This window comes from Suillus subalutaceus (genome assembly GCF_016647625.1).
Source record: "Suillus subalutaceus strain FC151 chromosome Unknown DFJ58scaffold_179, whole genome shotgun sequence".
In the NCBI taxonomy this organism is placed as follows: Eukaryota; Fungi; Basidiomycota; class Agaricomycetes; order Boletales; family Suillaceae; genus Suillus; species Suillus subalutaceus.
Genome location: NW_024540428.1, coordinates 47,464 through 70,717, shown reverse-complemented (window position 1 = coordinate 70,717; position 23,254 = coordinate 47,464). Strand labels below are relative to the sequence as shown.

Here is a 23,254-nt window from a genome sequence, read left to right as displayed (position 1 = left end):
CCTATCCCTTCCGCTTCCGATGCAATTTCCATAGTATAAAGTTTGCTGACTTACTACTCCATCATTATTACTCCCCTTTGCTGTACTTCCCTCGCTATTGGGTTTTACTTTAAAGTAGTAGTCACCACTTGGGCGCACTTTGTGTTTCCAATGGTTATCGTTATCCGCCTATACTAGACTATTATCTGCGCTCGTTATAACACTCGTTCTGCATTTGCACTTGCTTTGCACATCCGCTTCCTTATCCGTTTCCTTATCCAGTATTTTCTGCACAACGCGCGCCTTAGCGCTCACGTTCCCACGCTCGCGTTTACCTTAGTGCGCTCTCTTTCACTTCGTGCTCACTTCGCTTTTCTTCTCATGCTTTCGCGCATCCATCGCACTACAAGGGTCTTTCATTCATCTGGTTCTGTGTTCAGTAGCAGTCCCCTTTAGGGTCGAACGTTCTTGCATTCTGCGAGTATAGCAGCTAGGCAGAGCCAAGACTCACTTATACTGGTTGAGCATTTTTAGATATTTCATATCAGTCCAGCCAGGTTGAGATCGCCTCAGCGGGTCCCATGCTTAAACATGAACAATGCATTGACAATCAAATACCCAGGAGATGCTGACATCCCATTGCATTAGTTGAATTTGTCAGATATACATGATAACCAGATTGCAACCAAAGACATCACAAGACTTGCTTGACTGGGATGGATGTGTACACCCGGGAGGTAGTGGCAGCATTGTATTATCCATTGTAATGACACTGGTCATATTTCATTTCTTCATTGACACTGATCAATGAGATTCTAATGTACATGGTAATTGCGAAAGTAAAGAGAGATGTAAGATCCAACTATCTACTATCTACTGATCTTTAGGAGAGGAACTACCTGATGGGAGACTTGACAATTGGGAGCCTGCACTGAGGCCGGTGTGATGGCCAGAAGACACAACTGCTGATGCAGAGCTTTTCCCGGCACCACCAGCACCAGGACCTCTAGATTCATCCCAAGCTGTGGTGAACAGCTTCCCCACTTTAGAGGCGCTTGGGTGCTGAGGGAGGCAATCATCAGCCGGAAGTGGGAGTTGGGGAAGCCAAGAAGGGGGGATCTGGCCAAAGGGGTGCCCTTGATTTGATGGGCCGGCGGGAGGTTGAAAGCAGAGACATTGCCGGATTTGTTGAAGGTCTTCATGGTGTTGGCCATGTGCCCGATGGAGATGGTGTTCCTGGTCGTGTGCAGTTTGACATCCTTCATCTTCTTCTCCATAGCGTCAAACCTCATCTCCCAATTATCGGCCAAGTCGTTGACCTGGGTGGTGATCTTTCGTTTGACTGCCTCAGAACAATCACCCAAGTGTTGAAACATGCCGCTGAACTCTTGACGCATGGCATGGATGGATTGGATGATGTCGAGATTTCTGGGTTGTTGTATGGCCAGGTTGGGAGGAGCACCCTGCCGGGCATCTGGAACCGGGAGGTCTTGCACAGTGGTCTGAAGGTCGACCCCCATGTTGACGTTGTTGTCAACATTGGGAGCTGATGCGACTACTGGAAGGCGTGAATAACAATATATGTAAGTAGATAAAATGGACTTACTTGTCTCCCGGTGATCATCAGCCGCCCTTTCAGAAACAGGTACGGGGGCAATGCAAGTCACTGCCGGTGTTGCTGCTTCAGGAAAGTGTCAACCAACAGCCAAAATTCAAGACAGAGGACTTACCATGTTCAGAATCAACATCACCCTTTGCGTCCTTATCGCCGGATTTGTCCACCACAGGCGACAATGCCCGGCTAACAGATTGCAGGCGGGCGCGGGAGGTGGCATGGGTGGACCAGGAACTGACAGGCACCTTTGAATGCATAACGACGGGGGTCTTTGCCCAAGGTGTTTTTGCTGCCCGGGTCTTTGTGGTGGCCTTGGACTTCTTCAAGTCCACTGCAAGTTGAAGAACTCGGGCCTCCTCGGGTGTTGGACAAATACATTTCATCTTCTTCTCATCGCAGTTGCGACAGCACTTCCAGATCTCGCCCATCTTCTTGCTGAGGACCACCTTGCAAGGAATGTTGTGCTTGATACAGCCCTCGCACTGCATGCCAAAGAGACGCACGGTGGATGTCTCTTCAACCAGTGCATCATCCTTGGAAGTCGAATCAGGGTGCTGAAGAACATGGTAGCATAACTTACAACAACCATAGGGTTGAATACGCACCTGTGTTTTTGTCATCTCTTTGATGACTGGTTGAGTGCCAGGCAGGGCAGTGATTTTTCTCTGAAGTTTTGTTCAATTAATATGTCAGGTGTGAGAAAAGTAAAAACTCACCTTGACAAAAATGATCTTATCGGCTGGGACTTGCTCGTCATCATCATCGGTGACAAACTCCTTGGACTTCACCTTGCTGGAGTGCGCCTTGCTCTTTGCCCAGGGTGCCTTGCTCGCCGCACGCCTCGACGTTTTCTGTTTCTTGAGCTCCTTGCCAGTGTTGACATCAGGTTCGGGTGTTGAGGCCTTGCGCTTGCCATTTTCTTTGGCATTGGTGTTGCCATTGCCCGGCACAAATAGCTTGTGCTTGGGGACAATGGTGACAACTGGCGCAGGCGATGGTGCACGGGGACCAAGTGTCAATGGCGCGGGTGGGGCAGGCAGTGCGGTGGGAGGTGTGGGTGGGCATGTCGGGGGCTTGTACCTGACGGTCTTGGGGAACAGAGGGTGGTTCCGGATGCGAAGGTCATCATCCAAGATGGCATTCCAGTCTGGCAAGGCCTTGAGCTTGCCATTCGGGCCACTCTTGGCCCTGATCTCTGCCGCACAGGACAAGAGTTTGGGGGCCACCGATGTGGTAGCATTGCCATGCTGGGCAAATGCAGTTGCCTAAAAAAGTAAGTAAATCCAGTCATCAAACATTAAAAACTCAAAAACATTAAAGACTCACCAAAGTCATGGCAATTTCATGTGCCAAAGGCTTGGCAGCTGGGTCACCGACCTGGAGCTTGCTGGAGCTTGCGATCAGCTGGTGAATCTTTTTGGCGACAAGGTTGAACGCGTCATTTGCTTGTTGAGATGAAGACATTGTAATAGAAAAGCAGGATGGTACAAGAAAAGTAATATGCGGGTGTAAAGTTAGGGTATGAGAATTTGGGGGGAAAAGTTGGAGGTCAAGTTGTGATGTATATATAGGGAACAGGTAATGTGGCCAAAGTGCGGCCATGGAATTTCCCATGGACGCGTGTTGATTGTGCCTTGACCTCAATACATTAGGCAACAATAGAAGTTTGGCCGTTGCCATGGCCCATATCTATCACCATTGTTGACACGGCCAATGATCATCCACTGAATCTTTCAGTCCACACAAGTCCTACCGCTGGACCACTTCACTGTTCCCTATTTAATCCTCCCCTCGACAACCCGAAAGCTTTTTAAGCTCAGCCCAATGTCATCCCGCAGGGTGCATTTTTCAACACCATTGGAAACTCAGGGAGAGCAAAACTTGCCCTCAGCCGGTGAGTGCCTTGCTGATGCACGACAGAAAAAATCCCTTGCAGTATGGTGGGGTAATTTCGTACCGATAGACCAGTGGACCACGCCAAGAGTCAGGCACAGATTCCCTGATTTGAAATTTAGAAGTCCTTCTTCTCCCGTCGATCTTCGGATGTAATGAACTAATGCAATTATAGGATATAACATGGGTCTGGAAACTCGGATCGAGACGATTGAAGATCTGGGAGATTCAACTCCCGACTGGTATGATTGGGCCTGCTCTGGCCTGGACGATTATATTGCAGAACTTTCTTGTAAGCTTCTTCTTCCTTCTCTCCCAAATTGGATTGACATCACATTGATAGCCATGTTCGATGAGGATTGGCCAAGTCCCGAGACCCGGAATTCCTACGCTCCCCAATGCAGTCTGTGGATGAGGAGGAAGAGGTGGATGAACTTGTGGACGATGACAGTCCATCGTATGATCTTGGGTGGAGTGCTGCATCTTCCACACCGGGTGACACCCCCACCCCGGATGATCATTCATTTGCAGGTAAGTCCAATTTTAATGGATTCTTTTTTAATTGATTGTCCAAACAGACGACCCTGAAGACCAAGGTCTGGTGTACGATCTCAGGTGGGGACCCATGGCACCAGATGCTCCTACCTTGGATGATAATGCAATCACCGGTAAGTGAAATTTGATCAATGAAGCATCTGTATTTGACTGTCTGAACAGACAAGCATGGAGACCAAGGCCCAACATACGATCTCGGGTACGGGTATACCCGTGCGGGTGTGGGGTATGGGTGTCTCTGGGGTACGGGTACAGGTCTGGTATTGCGATACCCATACCCATACCCATACCCTTGTGCCGTGTTTTGATCAAAATGAAGTGCCATACAATTTGACTTACTAAAAACAGCACTATCTGCGGCAACTGCCACCAAACGGTGCGCAAAGTTTGACAACTACACTTACTCCTAGTCACAGGAACCTCCCAGTGTTTGTCCTCCCATATCCCTCTTGGAGGCGTGTTTTTTGCAGTTACCATTTTACTAGCATTGTGTGCGGTCAAGGTGGACTTTCCAAGGATTGTGGGTGTCTTGCTTTAAGTTGCATAGGTGTGTGTATTGTGCGTTTTACGCTGCTTCATTGCGTCGATTGGCCTCATTTCCATAGATGCCCAGGACTCTCCATCGCAAACATCACCGCTTGTTATCAATTTCCCATATCGTGATACCGCCAATGTCTACACCTCCTTTTCTCTTCAACACAACACCTATCTTCAAGTCCCACAGAAAAAGTGTCTTGTTCTTCGAGTCCATAACCTATCGGGGAAAACGGCGCTGGCCAGCGCTGTTCCATTGGGAGAAGAATCCAGTGAGTTGATCCTGTTAGAATGGGCTTAAATGGGTCAGGTGAGTGATTCTCCAGTTTCTCCATGCCAGAAGATGACCTCTTCATCAGCATCACCACTTGCTACCAATTGCCCATCTCATGATCCTGCCAATCTCCACACCTCAGTGATGCCCCTCCATCTTCTTCAACACAACACCTGTGTCCAAGTCCCACATACGAAGCGTCTTGTCATCTGAGGCTGTAACCACCCACCGCTTACCGGAGAAAACTGCGACTGCCATTACCAGCCTTCACAACCTTTGAACTCTTGCAGGAGTGTAGTGATTGGAATGAACTTCAACATTTTACCGGAGGTTGATGGCATTGGGCGCGATGGAGGTGGACTTTGGAGGGATTGTGGGTGTCCTTCTCTAAGCTGGAAAGGTGCATGTATTGTGCGTTTCATGCTGCTTCACTGCATCAACTGGCCTCATTTCCATAGACTTCACGACACTCCTCAATCCTCACTTTTGCCCCGCCCTCGACACTCATTCACGCTCGTTTGTTCGCGCTCATTCGTGCTGATTCACACTTGTTTGCGCTTGTCCATGCTTGCTCGTGCTTGTTCGCACTTGTTTACGCTCGCTTATGCTTGTTCTTGCTTGTTCGTAATTGTTCTCCCCCATTTGTGCTTGTTCTCGCCAGTTCGTGCTTGTTCTCGCTCGTTCACACTCATTCGCAGTTTCAGTGTCTAATAAATTTATTATTTGTATATGGTACCTGTGGGTAAACCCCGCATGGGTGTGGGTATGGGTCAGAGCTCGTCGTACCCGCCAAAAACCTGTACCCGTCAGAGCGGGTACGGGTTTTTGCCGGGTACAGGTGCGGGTACGGCCTCTGATACCCGGGGGTATACCCGTGCAGTTCCCTAATCTTGGGTGGGGACCAGCTATGCCCAAAGCTCCGTCGGATGCTGTGAGTGTGGGACCTGAAGATGATGCCCCAGCGCATGATATCGGATTGGGAGAGATATCCTTGGTTGAAGATTCCATGGATGAGGATGGTCCGGCATATGATCTAGGGTGAGATGTTGGAGCCACCGGCCAAACCCAATGTGAGTCCTTCAACTCCCGGCACAACCTAGACTTGACAATTTCAAAGATGTCATTGATCTAATGAATGAAGATGGACTGGCTTATGATCTTGGGTGGGGAGTTGGGCCCACGACCCAAGCGAAAGGTAAGTCTCCCAACTTCCGGCACAATACATTGGTGACATTGAGCTAGATATAATCGATCTTACAAATTCTTCCCCCACGCCCATGGACTTGGACCCAGATGGCAGTAATGAGAGCGATGAATCCACTGGGGATACACCGGATCGTGATGCAAGCACTCCAGCCGAGCGCATGAGGTTCCGGTACAATCATCGGATGAAGGCAATCAGCAACGACATGAGTAAGTGCCAGCCTCCACCCATTTTTCATTTCCATTATTGATGAATCTGCAGTGGATATCCACATGCATGCCCTTGTCAAAAATTCTGTGCGTTGATTGAATTCGAACCTGGCGCCTGGGCACATCCTGTTCGAAAACAGGGGTATGCTCAGTGCTTTCGCAGATGCCCGAACCCGGGTTACCAATATAGGCGATGACATGTGCAAGCTGCACCAGCTCATCCAAATTCAACGCGGGTTGCTCAAAACCGTGAATCATGTCATTGGATCTCTGGAGGATGCGGCAAAGTAGAGTAGATGCAATGTAGATACTCCCTTGAATTAGAACATCATGCAATGTAAATAGCAAACAACTTGACTGCCAGGTGAATTCTAGATTACTTTGGGCACACCGGAAGGCAACTCTGGGGCATAACAAAATGCCTCATTACAACTATGTCTTATGAGGGTCTTCCATCAGCAATACTGCCGAAATGCAACAAGGACTGATTCAGGATTGAATGAAGTTGGCTGCATATCTGGAGTTGGGCTTCTTTGATCTTTTCGGGAGAGCATCTGCGGTTTTGCTTCTTGTGTGTTTGGCTGGAGATTCATTCAACGGATCTTCAGCAGGACATTTCTTCCCCTTTGTTTGCACCCTGGCATGTTTCTCAGGAGAGCTCTGCAGTTGCACTTTTACCACTCTTTTCGAGATTTTGATATCCAGTGGTCTCTTGCGGGGCGGGCAAATCAATGGCCTTTTAACGGCCACCCGGTTTTACATCTCAATGCACCGCCAGGATGAGATGCTGGTCCTACTCTCCTGTGGATGTCAGATGCAGTTGGCAGAACTCGGGATGCAGATGGTTCCTGGGCTCTTTCATGGGCCTTGTTTAGGTCTCTGAATGTTACCGGGGGATCATCCTGTTCTTCGACAGGATCAAGCAACATCCATTGTTTTGGCTCTCTAACCCTTCCCCCAGATTCACCAGTTTTGTCTTTCACCGGAGCTTTACCCTTCCCTGTGGCGGGGCATTTCATCATCCGAAGATTTGTCAGATGCATCAGGTGTGCTGAACCCATCTGACGATTCCTCTGAGTACACCCAGGACCTTGACTTGTGAGGTTTCTTTGCTGTTTTCTTCGAAAGCTTTTGCCTGTGGGTCAGGATGTCGTCCTCTTCAGAGCTGTGTGAACTATCATCCACCGTTGCAGTGGACTTTTGCCCAGGCCTTTTCCCGGTCTTGCCTTTTCCTCCCGATTTCTTCTGTTGTTTACCATCCTCCAGTTTATCATATTCCAACCAGCTCACGCTCCTCACAGGGGGCTTGACCTCTTGTCAGCCTTGCTCTACCAACCGTAGAACTCGAAAGTGATATCCCAGCAGGTCTGTTGTCTGTTGTACCAGAAATCCAACAATTTGGTAGCCTCGTTCCTATTCATCCTCGACAGCTCCCGATTTTTTCTTCCCTCTGGAAGATATGGTGGTGGTATGAGCTCTTCTTGTATGAGCTCTTCTTGCCAGGTATCACTTCTTTCCAAGGCACCGGATCCTTGGTCTTTCCACTGCAGTCTTCTAATATAATTGTCACATAATCATCCGAGAAATACAAGTTGTTCACACACGATAATGCCAATTCAAGAAGGCCCGGACAATGGCCTTCCGGGTGTCAGAATCCATCTAATCCACTGGCCCCTATCTCCAAGGTGTAGGTGTTATCTTTGCAACCATTTTTACCAATGTCTCCTCTTCGATGTCACCATCTTGCTCATAAGACGTCCGTCAGCTCCAAGTCACTTCCAAAACATTCTACATGTACTCACCAAACTGTTTTGCAACATAGCCCTCCCATTCCGGCAGTATAACCTTCCAATCACACGTCTTGATGAAGCTTTCCCCATTGCCGAACTCTTCATTGTAGTCATGGCTGTCTGTTGTTGAGACCTGGCAGTCCCTTATCACACCTTGACATTGCTCACCTTGACACCATGAGTTTTCCCTGTTCGTTCTTCCAGGCCGACATCATGAACAGCCGCATTCTGGCCTTCTTGAACATTTCCTTGGCTACGTACCAGAGAATGTCCTCGCCCTTTCGTCTTGCAATGTCTGTCTGAAGCTCCAGAGGAACACCCTGCTTGTTCCACTCTGCAGCCATCTCGGTAGCCTCCTCAACCTCCTTCTCGGTAAGAGAATTCACCATCTCCATCAGATACTTGGCATAGTGGATCATCATCTCCGGCTCTCAGGCTTCGCTCCAGTCTCAACCTTGATCGTCTTCAAGAGTTCCCTCTTCCTCAGAGACTCGACAACAGACCAGTACGTCCATTTCTGGCCTAGATTGATGGGGGGTTTGCCCTTCCTTTTTCCCCCATGGTTCTGCAGCCATTTTCTGTAGACCTGGATAGAAGAAATCTCAACACATGTCTTGCGATTCATGGCAACATGCACTCACCTTCTTCCGGGACCTCAACAACTCAGGTTTCATGGCAGGCGCCTTCACCCGAGCCTCTTTGTGGCATCCTCCCAGACCACATTTCTCTCTGCACCCAAAGTGGACTTCTATTGCTCGAGGTAGCCCTCTAGAACAGCCACCTCCTCTTCATTCAATGGCAGGTGCTTCGGAGCCTCCTCATCTGACTGCGAGTCATTCCCTGTCATGGAAGAAAGATGTTGGAATAAGAAGACAACAGATGGGAACAAGAATAGTCTGGAAAGGTTTCAGTTGAGCGAGGTTTAGATAATTAGCATACATCCGACGCTAAATTAAGCGAGACTGGGCCTGAACAAACAAAACTAGCATTGTGTTGTCCATTTGCATTAGGAATCATTATGGGTTCAGGCCATTCTTTGCCTTACATTCAGATACATTATATGTCCCTATAATTTAACCTAGTCCTTGAACTTCAAAATAAGACTATGGAAGCATATAGGATGCATGGACTTTCTTCATCTTTGCGACAATCACTTAATGAACTCAATTAATTCTTACTAGGATATCTTGACCATGATTTGTGTGTCTTCATAAGTGTTGTGCTTTGATGTCTCGATCGTATTTCTTAGTTAATACAATATGACTCGAGCTCTTTTAAGGACGGTCTTGTTAAGGCAGGATTAAATAATAGATCAGCCCTTGTCTTTTATCATCTCACAGACCTCAGTATGGCCAAGTCGAAGGCAAGGGAGGTCATGCCTCGCGGGGACCGTGCATCTAGTAAAATGGGTGTGGACAAATACCACCCGAGGGGTGAAAGGTCGGTGGGTATCAGAAAAACGCACGAACACAGGGAGATCTGCGCAGTCTTCCCCGACCAAGTCGCCCATCAAGCAGCCTTCAGACAAGACCATTTATAGGTTCTCTGAGGACTTTGATGCAAGCTACAACAACCAAGGGGGCATAAATCACATGCGACTTTCAAATGGCTGGGGGAAGAAAAAACTGCGGTGAGTTGTTCTCCTCAATTCCATTGATATCCAGGTGACCTTGTGGAGTAGAGTCCAACGAGTACCTCCAGCAGTGGAAGTATAGGACCCGTGATTATCTGGACATCATGCTTCAACAGGAGGCGCCTCCTCCAGACCGGGTATGTTGTTTGTGCGGTGGGGATGGGACCCAGGAGTGCCATGACTGTCATGCCCAGCTGATATTCTGCATGAAATGCTGTCGGGTGGAACATTCCCTGTGGCCATTCCACCGGATCAGTCAATGGAACGGAGATTTCTTTGAGAGGACCACTCTGACCAAGCTAGGCATTGAGATTCATGCTGGCCATGGGGGAAAGCCTTGCCCACACCATGACTGGGAATGGGAGGACATGGATGACAAGGGTCAGTATGCTGCAGGACTGGGTGAAGATGCACCATCTGCAGAAGTGCCTCCGGGAGTGCCAGAGGCTTATGATGGAGAACCTGATGTATTTGTAGAACCGGGATCAGCTGCAGCTGCCAAAGACTCGCCGGAGGTAAACATACTACCTGCAGGAAAAACAGCAATCATGGTGGTGCACACTTTGGGTGTTCATACCATGTTGATAAGATTCTGTCGATGCCCTGATGCCGAAGCGCTTGACAAACAGCTTTTTAAAATGGGATTGTTCCCGGCATCTTTCACCCGCCCGAAGACCGCATTCACCTTTGCATTGCTGGACGATTTCATCCTGGACAATCTGGAGTGCGGGACTTCGGCAATGAACTATTACAGCAAACTCAAGCGGATCACATCCAGCATGTTTCCGCATTTAGTACCGGTGAGTCCAACAATATCATACCAAGCATGAGCTGAGTCTCGGCAGAAACCAATATTGGGAGTTGATGAGGGTGGCCAGGCAGTGGCAACAACTGAAGCTTTTGAAATGGAATGGATTCTGTCATGAGAGGAGGGACCTGAAGGATGCAGAGCTGGCTCTTTTCTGCCCCGCTGTCATGCATAGTATGGAGTTCATACCATGACATATACGAATAGCAGTGTAAAAGGAGATGAGTAGAGGAGTGTACAAAGGATATACTTCCTACTTATGTAAGCTTTGTTTCTATTTATTTAGTTGTATTTGTAGTTTCTGTCTCTTTCCATTATTTGTTTATGTTTATTCAGCCACTTGATTACATCAGTGAGCCACTCAGATATGTTTGTAAGCATGTCATGTGACTGGTGATATTCTGATTTGTAAGGACTTTCCATGACTCATCATGTTTTGTCATGATTCGTCATGCTTTGTAATAATTTACAGTGCTTTGTAATATTTTACTCATGTACTTTAGTAAGCAGCTGATTCAGCACACCAAAAGGCTTGGTTTGTAAGCATAATCTTACCAATCCAGTGATGACTCATTGCTTAGTAAGGATGGTTTCTAAAATGTATATAAGGACTCCATTCTCACATAATATATAAGTTTTTCCCCTTCCATTCTTTTCCCGAACCGTGTGGGAACGTAGGAATTTGAAGTCAGGAGTTTTCCCACTTTCTGTCTCAACACTGTGAGATCACGAAGAAAGTGAAGGCCTACGAGTTGCCTTTGAAAACAATCGTATTCTTTTAGTCTAGATTGATTGTATACTATCTTACAGGGATCGCCTATACAATAATCTATTGTTTTATCCATCGTTTTACGTATTTGTGCCACATTCAGTTCAGAGAGGTCCATATTACCTACTAGGTTTCAGTTAACCTGACAAAATATATACTACTCCTTTACTATCAAGAAGTGATCTAGCAAAGAAGTAATTTATTACCCTTTGGCCACCCACGAACACCACATTATCAACCGAGAAGTAGAAAATCCGTTGACCATGAACTTGAGGAGCTGGCACCTTAGTCTTAAACAATACAATTGTGATAGTCATTGTATTCTGATCAACATATAAGACCCTCAAGTAAGAAGACACCGCATGTCCTCAACCTGGGATCAATGTTGCAGTACCAACTGAAGATGATGCATCGCCGAAGTGACTTACACCTGATCGTTGGTTATGGACAGCAATTTCAAAGCCGAACATCTTCACTCAACACACCCAGAAGACGAGGTTTGGCTCACCGACTGGCAATGTTTCATGGTGGCAAGAGCCAGATACCAAGCTCATCTCACCATCTCAAAGGACTCGGCCCAAAGGTCTGAATGCAACAACCATAGAGCAGTGAACCAGGCCAACGCCTCTAGGCACAAATTGGAGGCCACCAGAATCAGGGGGTGCGCCTGCGCCAGGCATGGGTGCTTTGTTCTGAATTCAATGGTGGATTTTCAAAAGGGAGAAAGGTGAGTCATTCGTAAAGTAGGTTGTTCCACTTCAATTTCGGGAGAAGACAGATGAACATGGACTATGCCCTATGCAATGCCCTGAGCTATAATACGGATGGGCTTCGCCAGGCTTTTACATTTTACGATGTCAATTGCCAGTATAACAAGCACCTCCAGCGACGGGTGGACAAGAGCTTGCATCTGACCATTCCTTCCGGAATGGAGATCATTCTGGGAATTGGGCTGTGGCATGTTCATGGCCATCAAGACAAATGCTTCGCCCGGTGTCCTCTTACTTAAGGGTCTTATGTATGCCGCTTATATAGTGACAACACAACTATATAGGATAAGACTTATTGCCAGTCCTTAAGTACACGGTCTACGACTTTTCTAGTTTTTGTGGTAGATAATGTGTGAGTTCTTGGGAGGATTTATTTCAATATACCATCTTTCCTTGTTCCTTGGTTAGTTTAAAACAATTTGATTCTGTATACTGAGTCTACGGTATGAATTGTGTCTGAGAGTTAGCGTGCTCGTGTATCGTGTCTCCCTTCCTGTAAAAGAGAGTGGAAAATAGTATGGGTTAAACTTAGTTAGATTAGCTGATAGATTATATAATCAACCCCTGTAAGGTAGTATATAATTGAATAAATGTTTCTTAGTCTTACTTTGAGGCTAATGATTTGCCTGTACTTAGGTTCTTACTTAATCTCACACTGTTTGAGATGAGTGAAGGTGGGAAGTGCTCCATTTATTACATGGCAAAATTGGGCTCCTTATATACCTTTTGGAGGCCCTGATTACAAAGCATGAATCATCACATGGATTGGTAAGAATGTGCTTACTAACAATGCCATTTGGTGTGTTGAGTCAGCCTGTTTACTAATTTACATTATAAATACAGTGTAGTTTACAAAGCATGATGAATCATGGCATGAGTCATCACATGGATTGGTAAGAATGTGCTTACTAACAATGCCATTTGGTGTGCTGAATCAGCCTTCTTACTAAGTAGCTTATAAATACAGTTAGAAATCTTACAAAGCATGACAAATCATGACAAATCATGATGAGTCAAGCTAAATCTTTACAAATCATGATATCTACCAGTCACATGACATGCTTACAAACATGCTTGGTGGCTGAAAGAAAGTCTGTTGGCTGAATATGCCTGAGGAAAATAGAAAGAGATGGAATGTCATAGAACAAAATAGAAATACATGGAAAAATGGAAGTGAAGTTTGAAAGTGAAAATACTAGCTAATAACTAAGGGGAAAATGATGGGGTAACTTGGTGATAAGATACAGTAGGGTCTATTATACCTTCCTTATCACACCTCTTGTGTATCTGTCATGGTATGAGTTGCATACCATGCATGACACCGGTACACATCCAACTTCATCCCTGGTGCAGCTAGAATAGATGGCGAAATTATGGAGACCCTATGGGTGCCTCTAAATATCATTTTGCCTTCAGCCCGGGGGATGTCAACGCTGCATAGACAAGAATACTTGGACTATCAGATGAATGACTGTAATTTCATGAAGATGATCCGAATGGGTCAGTTATATTCACTAGCATGTTTGCATACTTCTGGGTGACCTGTGTTGCCTTGAAAACAGGGTTGTTCTTGTCCCGGAAATATAAAGAGGCCAAACAAGGCGTCTGAGAAAGCACCGAGGCCTTTGAGAAGTTGAATGAAGCTGCTGATCCGGCAATGGTGCAGCGGTGGGAAGCAGAAGAAAATGAAGTGCAACCTTGTCAAATGACAGATCCCTCGGCCATGGGCATTTATGATGTTAGGTTGCGCAAGGGTATGTATTGGGGACTCGCCAATATAGCTGTTTTGTTAATCTGATATTCTGGAAGCACGATCCCAGAAGGAGATGGAGATAGATTTGCTGCATAATTCAGCTCCCCAGTGTGGGAAACACAACAAGAAGAGAACTCTGTAAAGTACTCTTCAAATGTTGGGTCAAAATTGCTATGCCTAGCTGCTATTCGACCCTAAAGGATTTCTGTGCTAGACTCAAAGCTCAGAGAGTAGAAATATCATCAAGCAAAAGACTGTGATTCAGACTGGTACTGACAGTGGTGAAAGGGAGACATGATTATGTAAGCAGTAAAAATGCGAACATAAACTAAGGAAAGTGGGTAAGTGAAGGTAAGTAAAAAGGGGTAATATCAGCCCAGGGAAAACTATATTGTCACACTGGTCAGGAGAAAGATCTCAGCTGGGGGCCGTCACTTGGTTGGCATCTGGGATTACCATCGAAGAAATGCAGATAGCACTGGCCATGGAGATCAGGAGGGCGGGCAAACATCAAACCAAGACTCAAATATTGGAGATCAGCCATCGGTGGGTCAGGTTGCAACACTCCATCGATGAGTTTCATTGCAGGAGCGGCAAGATATCTCGGCGAAGAATATGATGTGGATGATTGCATTGCTGACATGGACATGGACTTCCTGGAAGATGGGCTTGATACTGATTGTTCCAGCAATGATGTTCCGGATTCAGGTGGACACCAACCTCGGGTGTTGTTTAGACCCGAAATAGCTGTCATCCCTCTCCTGTCGAACTTGGGATTAGAGCGGTGCAAGGAGTTGGGCGTCATTGGTCTTGTCAGACAAGAGATCACCCTGCGGGAAGGGCAGGCCAATGACATGCTGCATGCAATCAGAGTCCACCTGGCTGACAAGGCTGTCTTGTTTAGGACCACAGTCCGGCTGGCAAAGTCTCAAGCCACCGCCACCCGAGCATGGGCCCAGGTCCACTCCATGGAACAAGTCATCAACCTCAATGGCACGATTTGCAAGAAATGCAGGGCCCAACTGACCAATCTTCGGGCAGACCAACTGTTGGAAAATACCGGGAGTTGGAGAAAAAGGATCTCAAAGCCACCTCAGCTGTAGCTGATCCCAATGCCTGAGGTCAAAGAAATTCCACACTGCCTTGGTTTTGGTCGTTGGACGTTAGAGGAGACTCGGTGAGCAATGACTGGATGAATGAATGTGAGTCATTCTCAGGACCTTTGTTTTCTACTCATGTCCGCCCAAAATCCAGTTTATCGGGTGCACTGGCTTCGTACCAAGGCTTTACAGGACCGGTGGGCTGAAGAATTACTCCTGATTGGACATGAGATGCATTGGACAATCAAATTTCTTGCACACAAAGCCAAACCTGGCTCGGCCGAACAACCATAGATGGCGAGCCTGTATAGGATGGGCCGAGATATTATGCTATCAGACAAGCTCAGATGTATAGATGGTTGGCGGAGGATGCTCACGCCAGGTTTATCGAGGTCAACCCAATATTCAGTCACAACTTGTAATGTCTTCAGTAGATTCTATGCAGCAACCTTTTCCATGCATGTAGTCATGGCCACATAGAAACAATATGGTTTCATATTGTTTCATTACAGAAGCATTGTTTACCCGGCGGACAAATGATTGTCTGCAGCCACAGATGGCTCAAACTGGGTTTGAATTGCTGGCTATTTATACTGATAGATCATTGCGGCATTCTCAACTTGCAACCCAATCCTTTTCCCCGCATATTAATACTCAACTGAATTATGTCATCTGGCTCATGTGTGCTATTCCGGCCAGATTCGTTCACACCCGGAATCACTTTATGGGATGTGGCGCATATATTTGCACCACATCCCACTTCACCATGATCCGTGATGCACTGGACAAGACCCAGGTGGCACAAAACTCCACATTTCTGAGAGCGATTCGTCCAGCATTTGGTTTGGGAAGCTGATGTAAGTACATTCACCTCCTGGTTCTTCACTTTCATGAATCTTGGCTTACTTTCTTACCATCCAGCGATTTGTGTTTCCTTTCATAAACATGTGTGCCATCAACAACACCCACCCATGCTTGCCGGAATACCTCAATCAAACCGTCAAGATGCTTACATGCTGGCAGATCAGCGCTTTGGACAACCCTGGTGTGGGGTAACACAACAAAGTGACTGCAAGTCAGATGACAAGCAACACTCTCTATGTTGGGTCTTGATATGCCGTGCGATATGTTCGACCCTTAAGGGAAGCAAAGAAAGCAAGGATCCACGAAATGATGCTGATCAACCCTGATCAAAGGCGACAAAAGGGCGATGTAAGCGCGAGAAACACGCTCAAGGCGCGCGCGGGAAAGTGAAATGCGAAAATGCGCGAAGCGCGGGAAGGCGAAAGTGCGAAAGGCGAAAATGTGCAGAGAACTGGAATGGTAGTGCAAGCAGTGCACAAGTGTAGAGAGACGATGATATGGTGAAAAGTGCAGATATTGATGGATACTGATACTGCCACTAGCTTTAGACTGATGCTAGGGCCTTAAGACGACGACAGACGCATGCATTGCATGGAACTAACTGCCAAGTACATGGTGGTAGAAAGATCTGGTAGGAAGCTAAGGTGTAAAACGAACATGAAAGTATGTAAGTTCTACCTAAGCACTCTCCCAGGGCTCGGAGCCGAATAGGGAGTGCTCTAAGTATGTAAGTGAGGTAAAGTGATGTAAAGTAAGGGTGCATAACGAAATACAAAGTGTAATAGGCTAAATATGGTCTGATAATGAAAAGGGACACACCTAGGAACTGGTTGGACGATGGATGGATGCTCCTGGATGATGCGCAATGGAGTGCGCTTAAGCGCGAGAAATGCACTAAGCACGCACACGGGAACGTGAAACGCGAAAGTGTGAGAAAGTGTTGCGCCTATGGCGCATTTTGCAGGAGAGCTGTGCATTATATGCGCAATGACTGGAGACATAGCAGAAGTTGCGTATGGAGTAGGGCGACAAGTGCGAGAGAAACGCGCTAAGCGCGCGCGGGAATGCTGCGCGTTGTGTGGGAAAGTAGCGCGCCTATGGCGCGTTTCGCGGGAAAGCTGCGCATTGTGTGTGGAATGACCAGAAACATGATAGAAGTCGCATATGGATGATGGTGCGAGTCGCGCAGTAAAGGCCAGTTGCCAGAATTCGTAAAATGAGCCCATATGAGCCCACAGAAACACGAGTCTCTACACCGGCCTGTTCAAGGAATTCGCAACCCATCAGTTCAATATCTTGGGCAACCTTATGGCCTGCTACCGACATGTTGCCGTCTACAGGTACAGCTGGTGGAAAGACAGGTTTGACTTGATGCCGTTTGAGATGCCTGACTGAATCCCACTGCAGGAGGTATTGCAACTCTACCTTGCCCATATTCAACAGACGGTGGGTGCCTTTCATTCAACTCCTGGGCTTTATACAATAGTTGATGTCAGCCGATGAACAGCCTACTGCCTACATGCTTCTGCCAGAGATCTGCAGGCATCCAGGGGGTCCAGACCCTTTGCTCGCCAATCTCCGGGTCATCAGGGATGATATGGAAGTATTCGGCACCATGCTTCAGCGATGGCTTGAGCAGAAGATGAAAGATGGGAGCACTGTTTTAGATGCAATGACCCGCCTTGAAGGTCCAGTAGATGCCCTTCATGATGCCATGGCAGCTTCACAACAGCTGTTGGATGAGGGCAGAAAAAGGCAGAGAGAGGCCCAAGGTTGACAGGTGTCTGGACTTTGTAATACATTTGTAATAAGATATCTCGGCTGCATAAAACCTCATTGAGCACCCGGCACATCAAGCTGTGATGAAATTGATGGATTGCTGCGCAATTATGTCCCAACGACGCATGACCATCACAGCATGGTCGAGAATTACGTACAGAGATGATGCGTTGATTTTCTCATGGCCAAGTATTACTTGCAATTAGATTACGTCTTTGGGCATGCAAGAGCCCATGAGGTGCATGCATAAAAGAGTGCCTTGTTGATGAGTGGCCCAATTGTTTGCCCCACCATCATGTCCCAGATATCTCCTGAACAGTGCTCCTATTCAAACCATGCAGCCCTTCTCATGAATGGGATGTGCCAACCCACCATGATACCCAAGGACTGGGCATTGCGCACCACCAATGCAGCTAGTGAATGGGTCGAGCAGTAATTCCTTGCCCATATAGCCGGCAGGCCCCTGGTAAACCCGCCACCCGAGCTTGATATGGTCACAATGCTTTCATGTGGGCAACTGGCTTTGTGCATGGCCCAGGCCTATCAACATCCAAGTGAGTGACTCCGGGTGCATCCCAGGATCGGATCCTGATACTTCCGAAATTAGTCAAATTAGACATCGACATCATCCGGTACAATGAGGCCCTTGCCAAATGTGAATCCGGCATAAATGATGCGCAAGAAGAGGCCTTGTTGACAAAGTTCCCCTCCGACCAGGGAGGTGCTGTTGGATACTCCGTCAGTGGTGATGGACTCAGGATTTAGGATAATTCTTTGGTATATCCTGGATGGGCTGAGTCCGTGGGTCCAGGTGCGTACTTCAGCATGCATCCTTGTCAACCATTGACATTGAATATCGCAGAATGACATGTACACCACCACCGTGTCCATGGGAGATCTTCTCAAGAAAAGTGTCACTGCCCAGAAAGGGAGTGGTTGGAGGACCCACGAATCCAACTTTCGACCTGCTGAATCGCCGGGATTGAGTCCCGGGTGCATAAATATAGCCCCGTGCTGGTTCCAGCAGGGTCATGAAGTGGGTCCTGCATTTCTGTCACAAGCTTTATTGATTTGGAATAGTGCTATGGCCCGCCTCCTGACAACCTGGAAGATGGGTTCAAACCTGAGGTATCCGCCACCCTGAAGGGGGGAAAGGAGCCTGTCTATGATCATGGACATGCAGAGGCCTGCGTTGCTCGCCTCTGCTGCCTTATGGGTCATGCATCCCCAGCTCTACTGGGCTTCCATCAAGACTCACATCGAACTCGGGCATTGGTTGAGAGACCAAGGCTTGGTGGATATGCATCGTTTCCTGAAGCATTGGGCCTCCATTTATACCGGAACTGCCATCATGTGTAACCACCAGTCTCCCGACCACCGAGACCCGAAATGTCTACCCGAGGCATTCAATATACTAACCTGCATTGGGAGTTACCAGCAGGCAATCATGAAGTTGCCCAACCTGGGGATCGAGTTGGCATACAATCTGGGAGTGATGGTGAGTTATTCGGGCCGTCTTGTAAGGCATGGAATCAGGGTTGATGAAGGCAATCAGATAGTATGGTCCTGGTTCCTCTGAGATAGCATTCACAACTATGCCCGCACCCCTCGCCCGGATTACGCCAGATACAATCTGGCCGACCTCAATGCATACAAGTTGGCCAAATACAACCAGGCTGATTTTGCCGTGTATGGCAAGCTGTAGACATCCTGTCCCACTCTTATTCTGCACATCATTACAATACCTTGTCCTTATCTGTCATTCCCTACATACAGACACATTCTCTTGCTCAAGTATCACATTTGAATACATTATCAGATTTTTAATATAATTGCGGAGTAAGAACCCAGGCCGGTCATTGAATGATTACATTTCCCAAGCCCCATGGTCTAATCCTGTATAATCACCCTGACTCAGGTTGTTAAATCACACCCTCCTCTGGGCCCGGGTATCGAACACTGTTATACCATGCCCATCCTTGGACCTGACCGGACAATGCAACATCATCACCCTTTGCCAGGTCATTGAACTATATCCACGCCCGGGCCAGTCTGTCTATCCGTACCTAATCACCTTGGACCCGGTCGTTGACCCATCCCTTATACAGACCTTCCTGTCACATGCTACATCATCACCCTGCAGCTGGCCATTCAGTCATACCCATGGCTGGGCCCATCTGTCAAATCCTACATCATAGCCCTGGGTCCAGTCGTTAAATCATACCAACGCCCGGGCCCGCCCATCAAATCCTACATTGTCACCCTGCACCCAGACATTGGGTCATAACCATGCCTGGGCCCACCCATTGAAACCCGCATCATTGCCTTGGGCCCAGTCATTAAGCATAACCATGCCCGGGCCTGCCTGTCAAATCCTACATCATCAACCTGGGCCCGGTCGTTGAATCATGCCCCATCCTCTGGGCCCGCCTGTCAAATCCTACATAATCAACCTGGGCCCGGTCATTGAATAATACCATGACTGGGCCCACCCGTCAAATCCTACATCATTGCCTTGGGCCTGGTCATTGAATAATACCATGACTGGGCCCACCCGTCAAATCCTACATCATTGCCTTGGGCCCGGTCATTGAATAATATCACAACTCGGCCCGCCCATCAAATCCTACATCAGCAACCTGGGCCCAGTCGTACACTCATTTCCCATCCACATCCATCGGGCCCAACTGTCAAATCCTACATCATCATCCTGGGCCCGACCGTCGAGACCAGCATCATCACCTTGGGCCCAGTTGTTAGCCACAACCATACCTGGGCCCGCCGTCAAATTCTACATCATCAACCTGGGCCCGGTCATACAATCATTTCCCATCCACATCCCTTGGGCCCAACTGTCAAATCCTACATCATCCTGGGCCTGGCTGTCAGATTGTGCATCATCACCCTGGGCCCCGGCCCTTAAATCCTACATCGCCATTCGGGCCTGGCCCACCACCACCAGCTCATCATCACATGCCCTTCAGGCCCAACTGTCCTGTCAGTTGCCACCCGTGGGCTGGGCCATTCATATTGAAGCATCATGAACATCATGGGCCCAGCCATGACTATCGGCCTGAACTTGTCTATGGGCCCACCTCGGTTGGCCCATCTCCCATGGAAGAATCTCAACCTCTGGGTGGCCGTTTAACATGGGAAAAGTTACTGAATGGGCTCTCCATCAAGGACTTGCATCGTATTGGCGCGTAGAAGCTCAAAAGAATTCACTTTCTCTTTATCACATCTTCCATTTACTATATGTCTCATTTTCTTGGTCTCCAGTTCTCCGCAGCTCACTCCTTTCTTGAGTTTCGACCAGCAGGTCTTGAAAGCACTACATGACCCCATAATCACCAAAGATGATGGCAAGGATACATGTTCTGCGTTTTGGATTAGGTACCTCAAAATTGCAGACTGCTATGACGATGGTCACCTTGATAAAGACATGGATATTTGTCTCCTATTCATAAGGAAACATCAAATTCACCTTTAACTTCGACCATGTCTGATGTTCATTAGGCTGGTCTTGTCTCAGCTGTTAGCTCAGCATTTATTCTGGATATGCAATCAAACCTTAGTCTTCCCGCAGCTGACACCACCGATCTTATATATCACACTATCCAGAATGACCTGAGTGAGACCTCTCAATTCTTCCACATGGACTGGACCAAAACCAATAATCATTTGCACAACATCACTTGCCCATGCAAGTCTAATGACAACTCTCCTGGCTGCACTTGGTGCCAGTCTTGGAAAGCAACAGTTCAGATACTTCAAGTCCTCTACTCTACTCTACCCCCACCCTATCTAACCCCATGAGCTATGGGAAGGTGTTAGTGGTGACTGCTCAACTAGCTTTAGTGTTTACTGTCCAACTATCGAACTTTCCTATGACGAGCTTCTAGGTGAGGAGTACAATGACAAAGATAACCCAATGAACGATGCTCCCACTGTCGCGCAACCAGACAATATGAAAGATGATGGGAACAAACAAGGTGACATCATCATGCGGTATGATGAATACAATAATAATGTTCTCGCCCAGCCTGAGGGTGAGTCCATCTGGTCTGTACATTCTTGATCACTCATTATAGGAGAACAAGGATGAAGCAGGCAGCAAATATTGGATGGGCTCGAGGCCTGGGGCTTTGAGAGACTATTGGCAATACTCTCAATCGTGCAGCTGTCCCTGTTTTTATTCAGTGCCGGACTAGCTGCACGCATGTGGACTTTGCAATACATTGTCGCTCTGGTCACCATGTGGGACTTCCGCTAAAAACATTCAGAGACAAGGCTGTCCATTCCTATCTATCTCTGCTCGTCCTTTGCAATAGTAATCCTAATAGTGTTTGCAATGCTCGTTGTCTTGATTGACGGCTTCTCTACCACTGTTGCAAGAATGCAAGTAACGGGAACAAGGGAAGTGGCCCATCCCTCGATGTCTTCATCACTGCTCTGGACGATAAAGACCTCAACAGATCCAAACACTATCATTGCTACTACTAAAATGATTTCAGGTCGCTTGGTCAGAAAAGTCAGATGAAGAGACATTCACCATTTGTCAACCACCGGAACAGGAGTAAGTTTGTTCAATCTAGCTATGGACAGTTTATTCTAAGTCGTGCGCCTACAGAAACCAAATGCGCACTTTCAGATAGCAAGCTCCCTCTCAATTCTTTAAAACCCGCTCTTGATTCTTCAACACTCTTTCTCAAGCCTTCAGCACTCGCAATCTATCCTTTAACAGTCCCTCGTGATTCTTCAACAGTCCCTTGCGATCTTCCAACAGTCCCTCTCGATCCTTCAACACTGCTTCTCAATTCTTCAACAATGCCTCATGATCGAGGCTAGTGTGATCTGGCATGATGAGTAGACCGGCACTATGGAGGTAAGAATCTGTAGCACTAGTAGATTACTTACTTACTTTTGGTGTCCTTCACTTCACACCACAGTCAGTGAGAATCTGCTCACTACCACCTGCACCACGAGCTTAATGTACCAGGAATTTCTCTGTGAACCGAGTGAGTAGACACTTAATGAGAACTCTTTTCACTCACAGGATACTGAGGGCCCATTCCTGCAGATAGTGATTGATGAGATGTAGATGTGGTGTGCTCAAGGTCCACCGCCCTAAAAAGGGTGATGTGACACGGTGTGACAAATCGGCAAATCAAACCGTCCACCACACACCTTAAGACATCCATTGTCTCTCCACAACCCAATACCCTCCACAACATTATCGCTCAAGTTGTCAACTGTTATCCATTGCACGAGCTTGCTTTCATAACCTCCTCAGCACATGACTCCATTCAGACGAAGACCTTCCACTACGGCCTAACTTCGGAATCTCAAGTATTGAACTGTAAGGCACATACGGTTTAAATAAAACTGATTGAAATTAATGATATGGATGGCATTTAGGGTCGGATTTGATCACATCGCAGGATCATTGAAAGTGCATATCACGCTTCTGCTATATGGTGCTTTGCATCTGCTATCCTTGCTGATTCCCTTCAGCTGCTCAGTCTGATTGACGAAAAGGTATGTCAACATGAAATCACAGCCTCATGCTTCTCTCATCGTTCAATTATTAGTCGATTGAACTGCCTTTCGCCCCGAATTTCTTGTTCTCAAAGCTCACGCGTGATCTGGAGAAGCGTACATACATTTGACTTAACTTACCATGTCCTTACTAGTCGTTCATACCCCATGCATTACACTTGCCAGC

The 23,254-nt window shown here is 47.3% G+C and overlaps 8 protein-coding genes across 8 annotated transcripts; 6 read left to right on the top strand and 2 right to left on the bottom strand.

The window, feature by feature from the left end:
- Positions 1-852: 852 nt before the first annotated feature.
- Positions 853-3,058, bottom strand: DFJ58DRAFT_734528 (uncharacterized protein; the record flags this gene model as incomplete). The annotated part of the gene is made up of 7 exons (XM_041386500.1): positions 853-1,098; positions 1,155-1,534; positions 1,586-1,657; positions 1,710-2,148; positions 2,200-2,259; positions 2,311-2,859; positions 2,921-3,058. The coding sequence occupies 7 exons, from the start codon at positions 3,056-3,058 to the stop codon at positions 853-855; spliced, it is 1,884 nt and encodes a 627-aa protein (XP_041237467.1).
- Positions 3,059-5,757: 2,699 nt separating this feature from the next.
- DFJ58DRAFT_846606 (uncharacterized protein) lies at positions 5,758-6,554 on the top strand (the record flags this gene model as incomplete). The annotated part of the gene is made up of 4 exons (XM_041393329.1): positions 5,758-5,888; positions 5,951-6,045; positions 6,093-6,263; positions 6,427-6,554. 4 exons carry the CDS (start codon positions 5,758-5,760, stop codon positions 6,552-6,554), a joined length of 525 nt encoding a protein of 174 aa, XP_041237466.1.
- Positions 6,555-7,253: 699 nt separating this feature from the next.
- On the bottom strand, positions 7,254-8,727 carry DFJ58DRAFT_734525 (uncharacterized protein; the record flags this gene model as incomplete). Its single annotated transcript, XM_041386499.1, has 6 exons — positions 7,254-7,568; positions 7,980-8,005; positions 8,066-8,169; positions 8,222-8,454; positions 8,508-8,639; positions 8,695-8,727. The coding sequence occupies 6 exons, from the start codon at positions 8,725-8,727 to the stop codon at positions 7,254-7,256; spliced, it is 843 nt and encodes a 280-aa protein (XP_041237465.1).
- Positions 8,728-9,736: 1,009 nt separating this feature from the next.
- Positions 9,737-13,574, top strand: DFJ58DRAFT_669105 (uncharacterized protein; the record flags this gene model as incomplete). The annotated part of the gene is made up of 7 exons (XM_041382761.1): positions 9,737-10,067; positions 10,176-10,486; positions 10,518-10,668; positions 11,619-11,682; positions 11,715-11,990; positions 12,035-12,258; positions 13,387-13,574. Coding segments are annotated over 7 exons (1,545 nt in total), but the record flags the coding sequence as incomplete, so codon positions are not given.
- A 784-nt stretch (positions 13,575-14,358) lies between these two features.
- DFJ58DRAFT_734523 (uncharacterized protein) lies at positions 14,359-14,889 on the top strand (the record flags this gene model as incomplete). The annotated part of the gene is made up of 1 exon (XM_041386498.1): positions 14,359-14,889. One exon carries the CDS (start codon positions 14,359-14,361, stop codon positions 14,887-14,889), a length of 531 nt encoding a protein of 176 aa, XP_041237463.1.
- A 17-nt stretch (positions 14,890-14,906) lies between these two features.
- Positions 14,907-15,180, top strand: DFJ58DRAFT_669107 (uncharacterized protein; the record flags this gene model as incomplete). The annotated part of the gene is made up of 2 exons (XM_041382762.1): positions 14,907-14,988; positions 15,041-15,180. Coding segments are annotated over 2 exons (222 nt in total), but the record flags the coding sequence as incomplete, so codon positions are not given.
- A 969-nt stretch (positions 15,181-16,149) lies between these two features.
- Positions 16,150-17,527, top strand: DFJ58DRAFT_846602 (uncharacterized protein; the record flags this gene model as incomplete). The annotated part of the gene is made up of 7 exons (XM_041393328.1): positions 16,150-16,231; positions 16,319-16,413; positions 16,445-16,477; positions 16,536-16,679; positions 17,091-17,111; positions 17,158-17,196; positions 17,237-17,527. The coding sequence occupies 7 exons, from the start codon at positions 16,150-16,152 to the stop codon at positions 17,525-17,527; spliced, it is 705 nt and encodes a 234-aa protein (XP_041237461.1).
- Positions 17,528-18,706: 1,179 nt separating this feature from the next.
- On the top strand, positions 18,707-19,108 carry DFJ58DRAFT_669095 (uncharacterized protein; the record flags this gene model as incomplete). The annotated part of the gene is made up of 1 exon (XM_041382760.1): positions 18,707-19,108. One exon carries the CDS (start codon positions 18,707-18,709, stop codon positions 19,106-19,108), a length of 402 nt encoding a protein of 133 aa, XP_041237460.1.
- Positions 19,109-23,254: the final 4,146 nt, after the last annotated feature.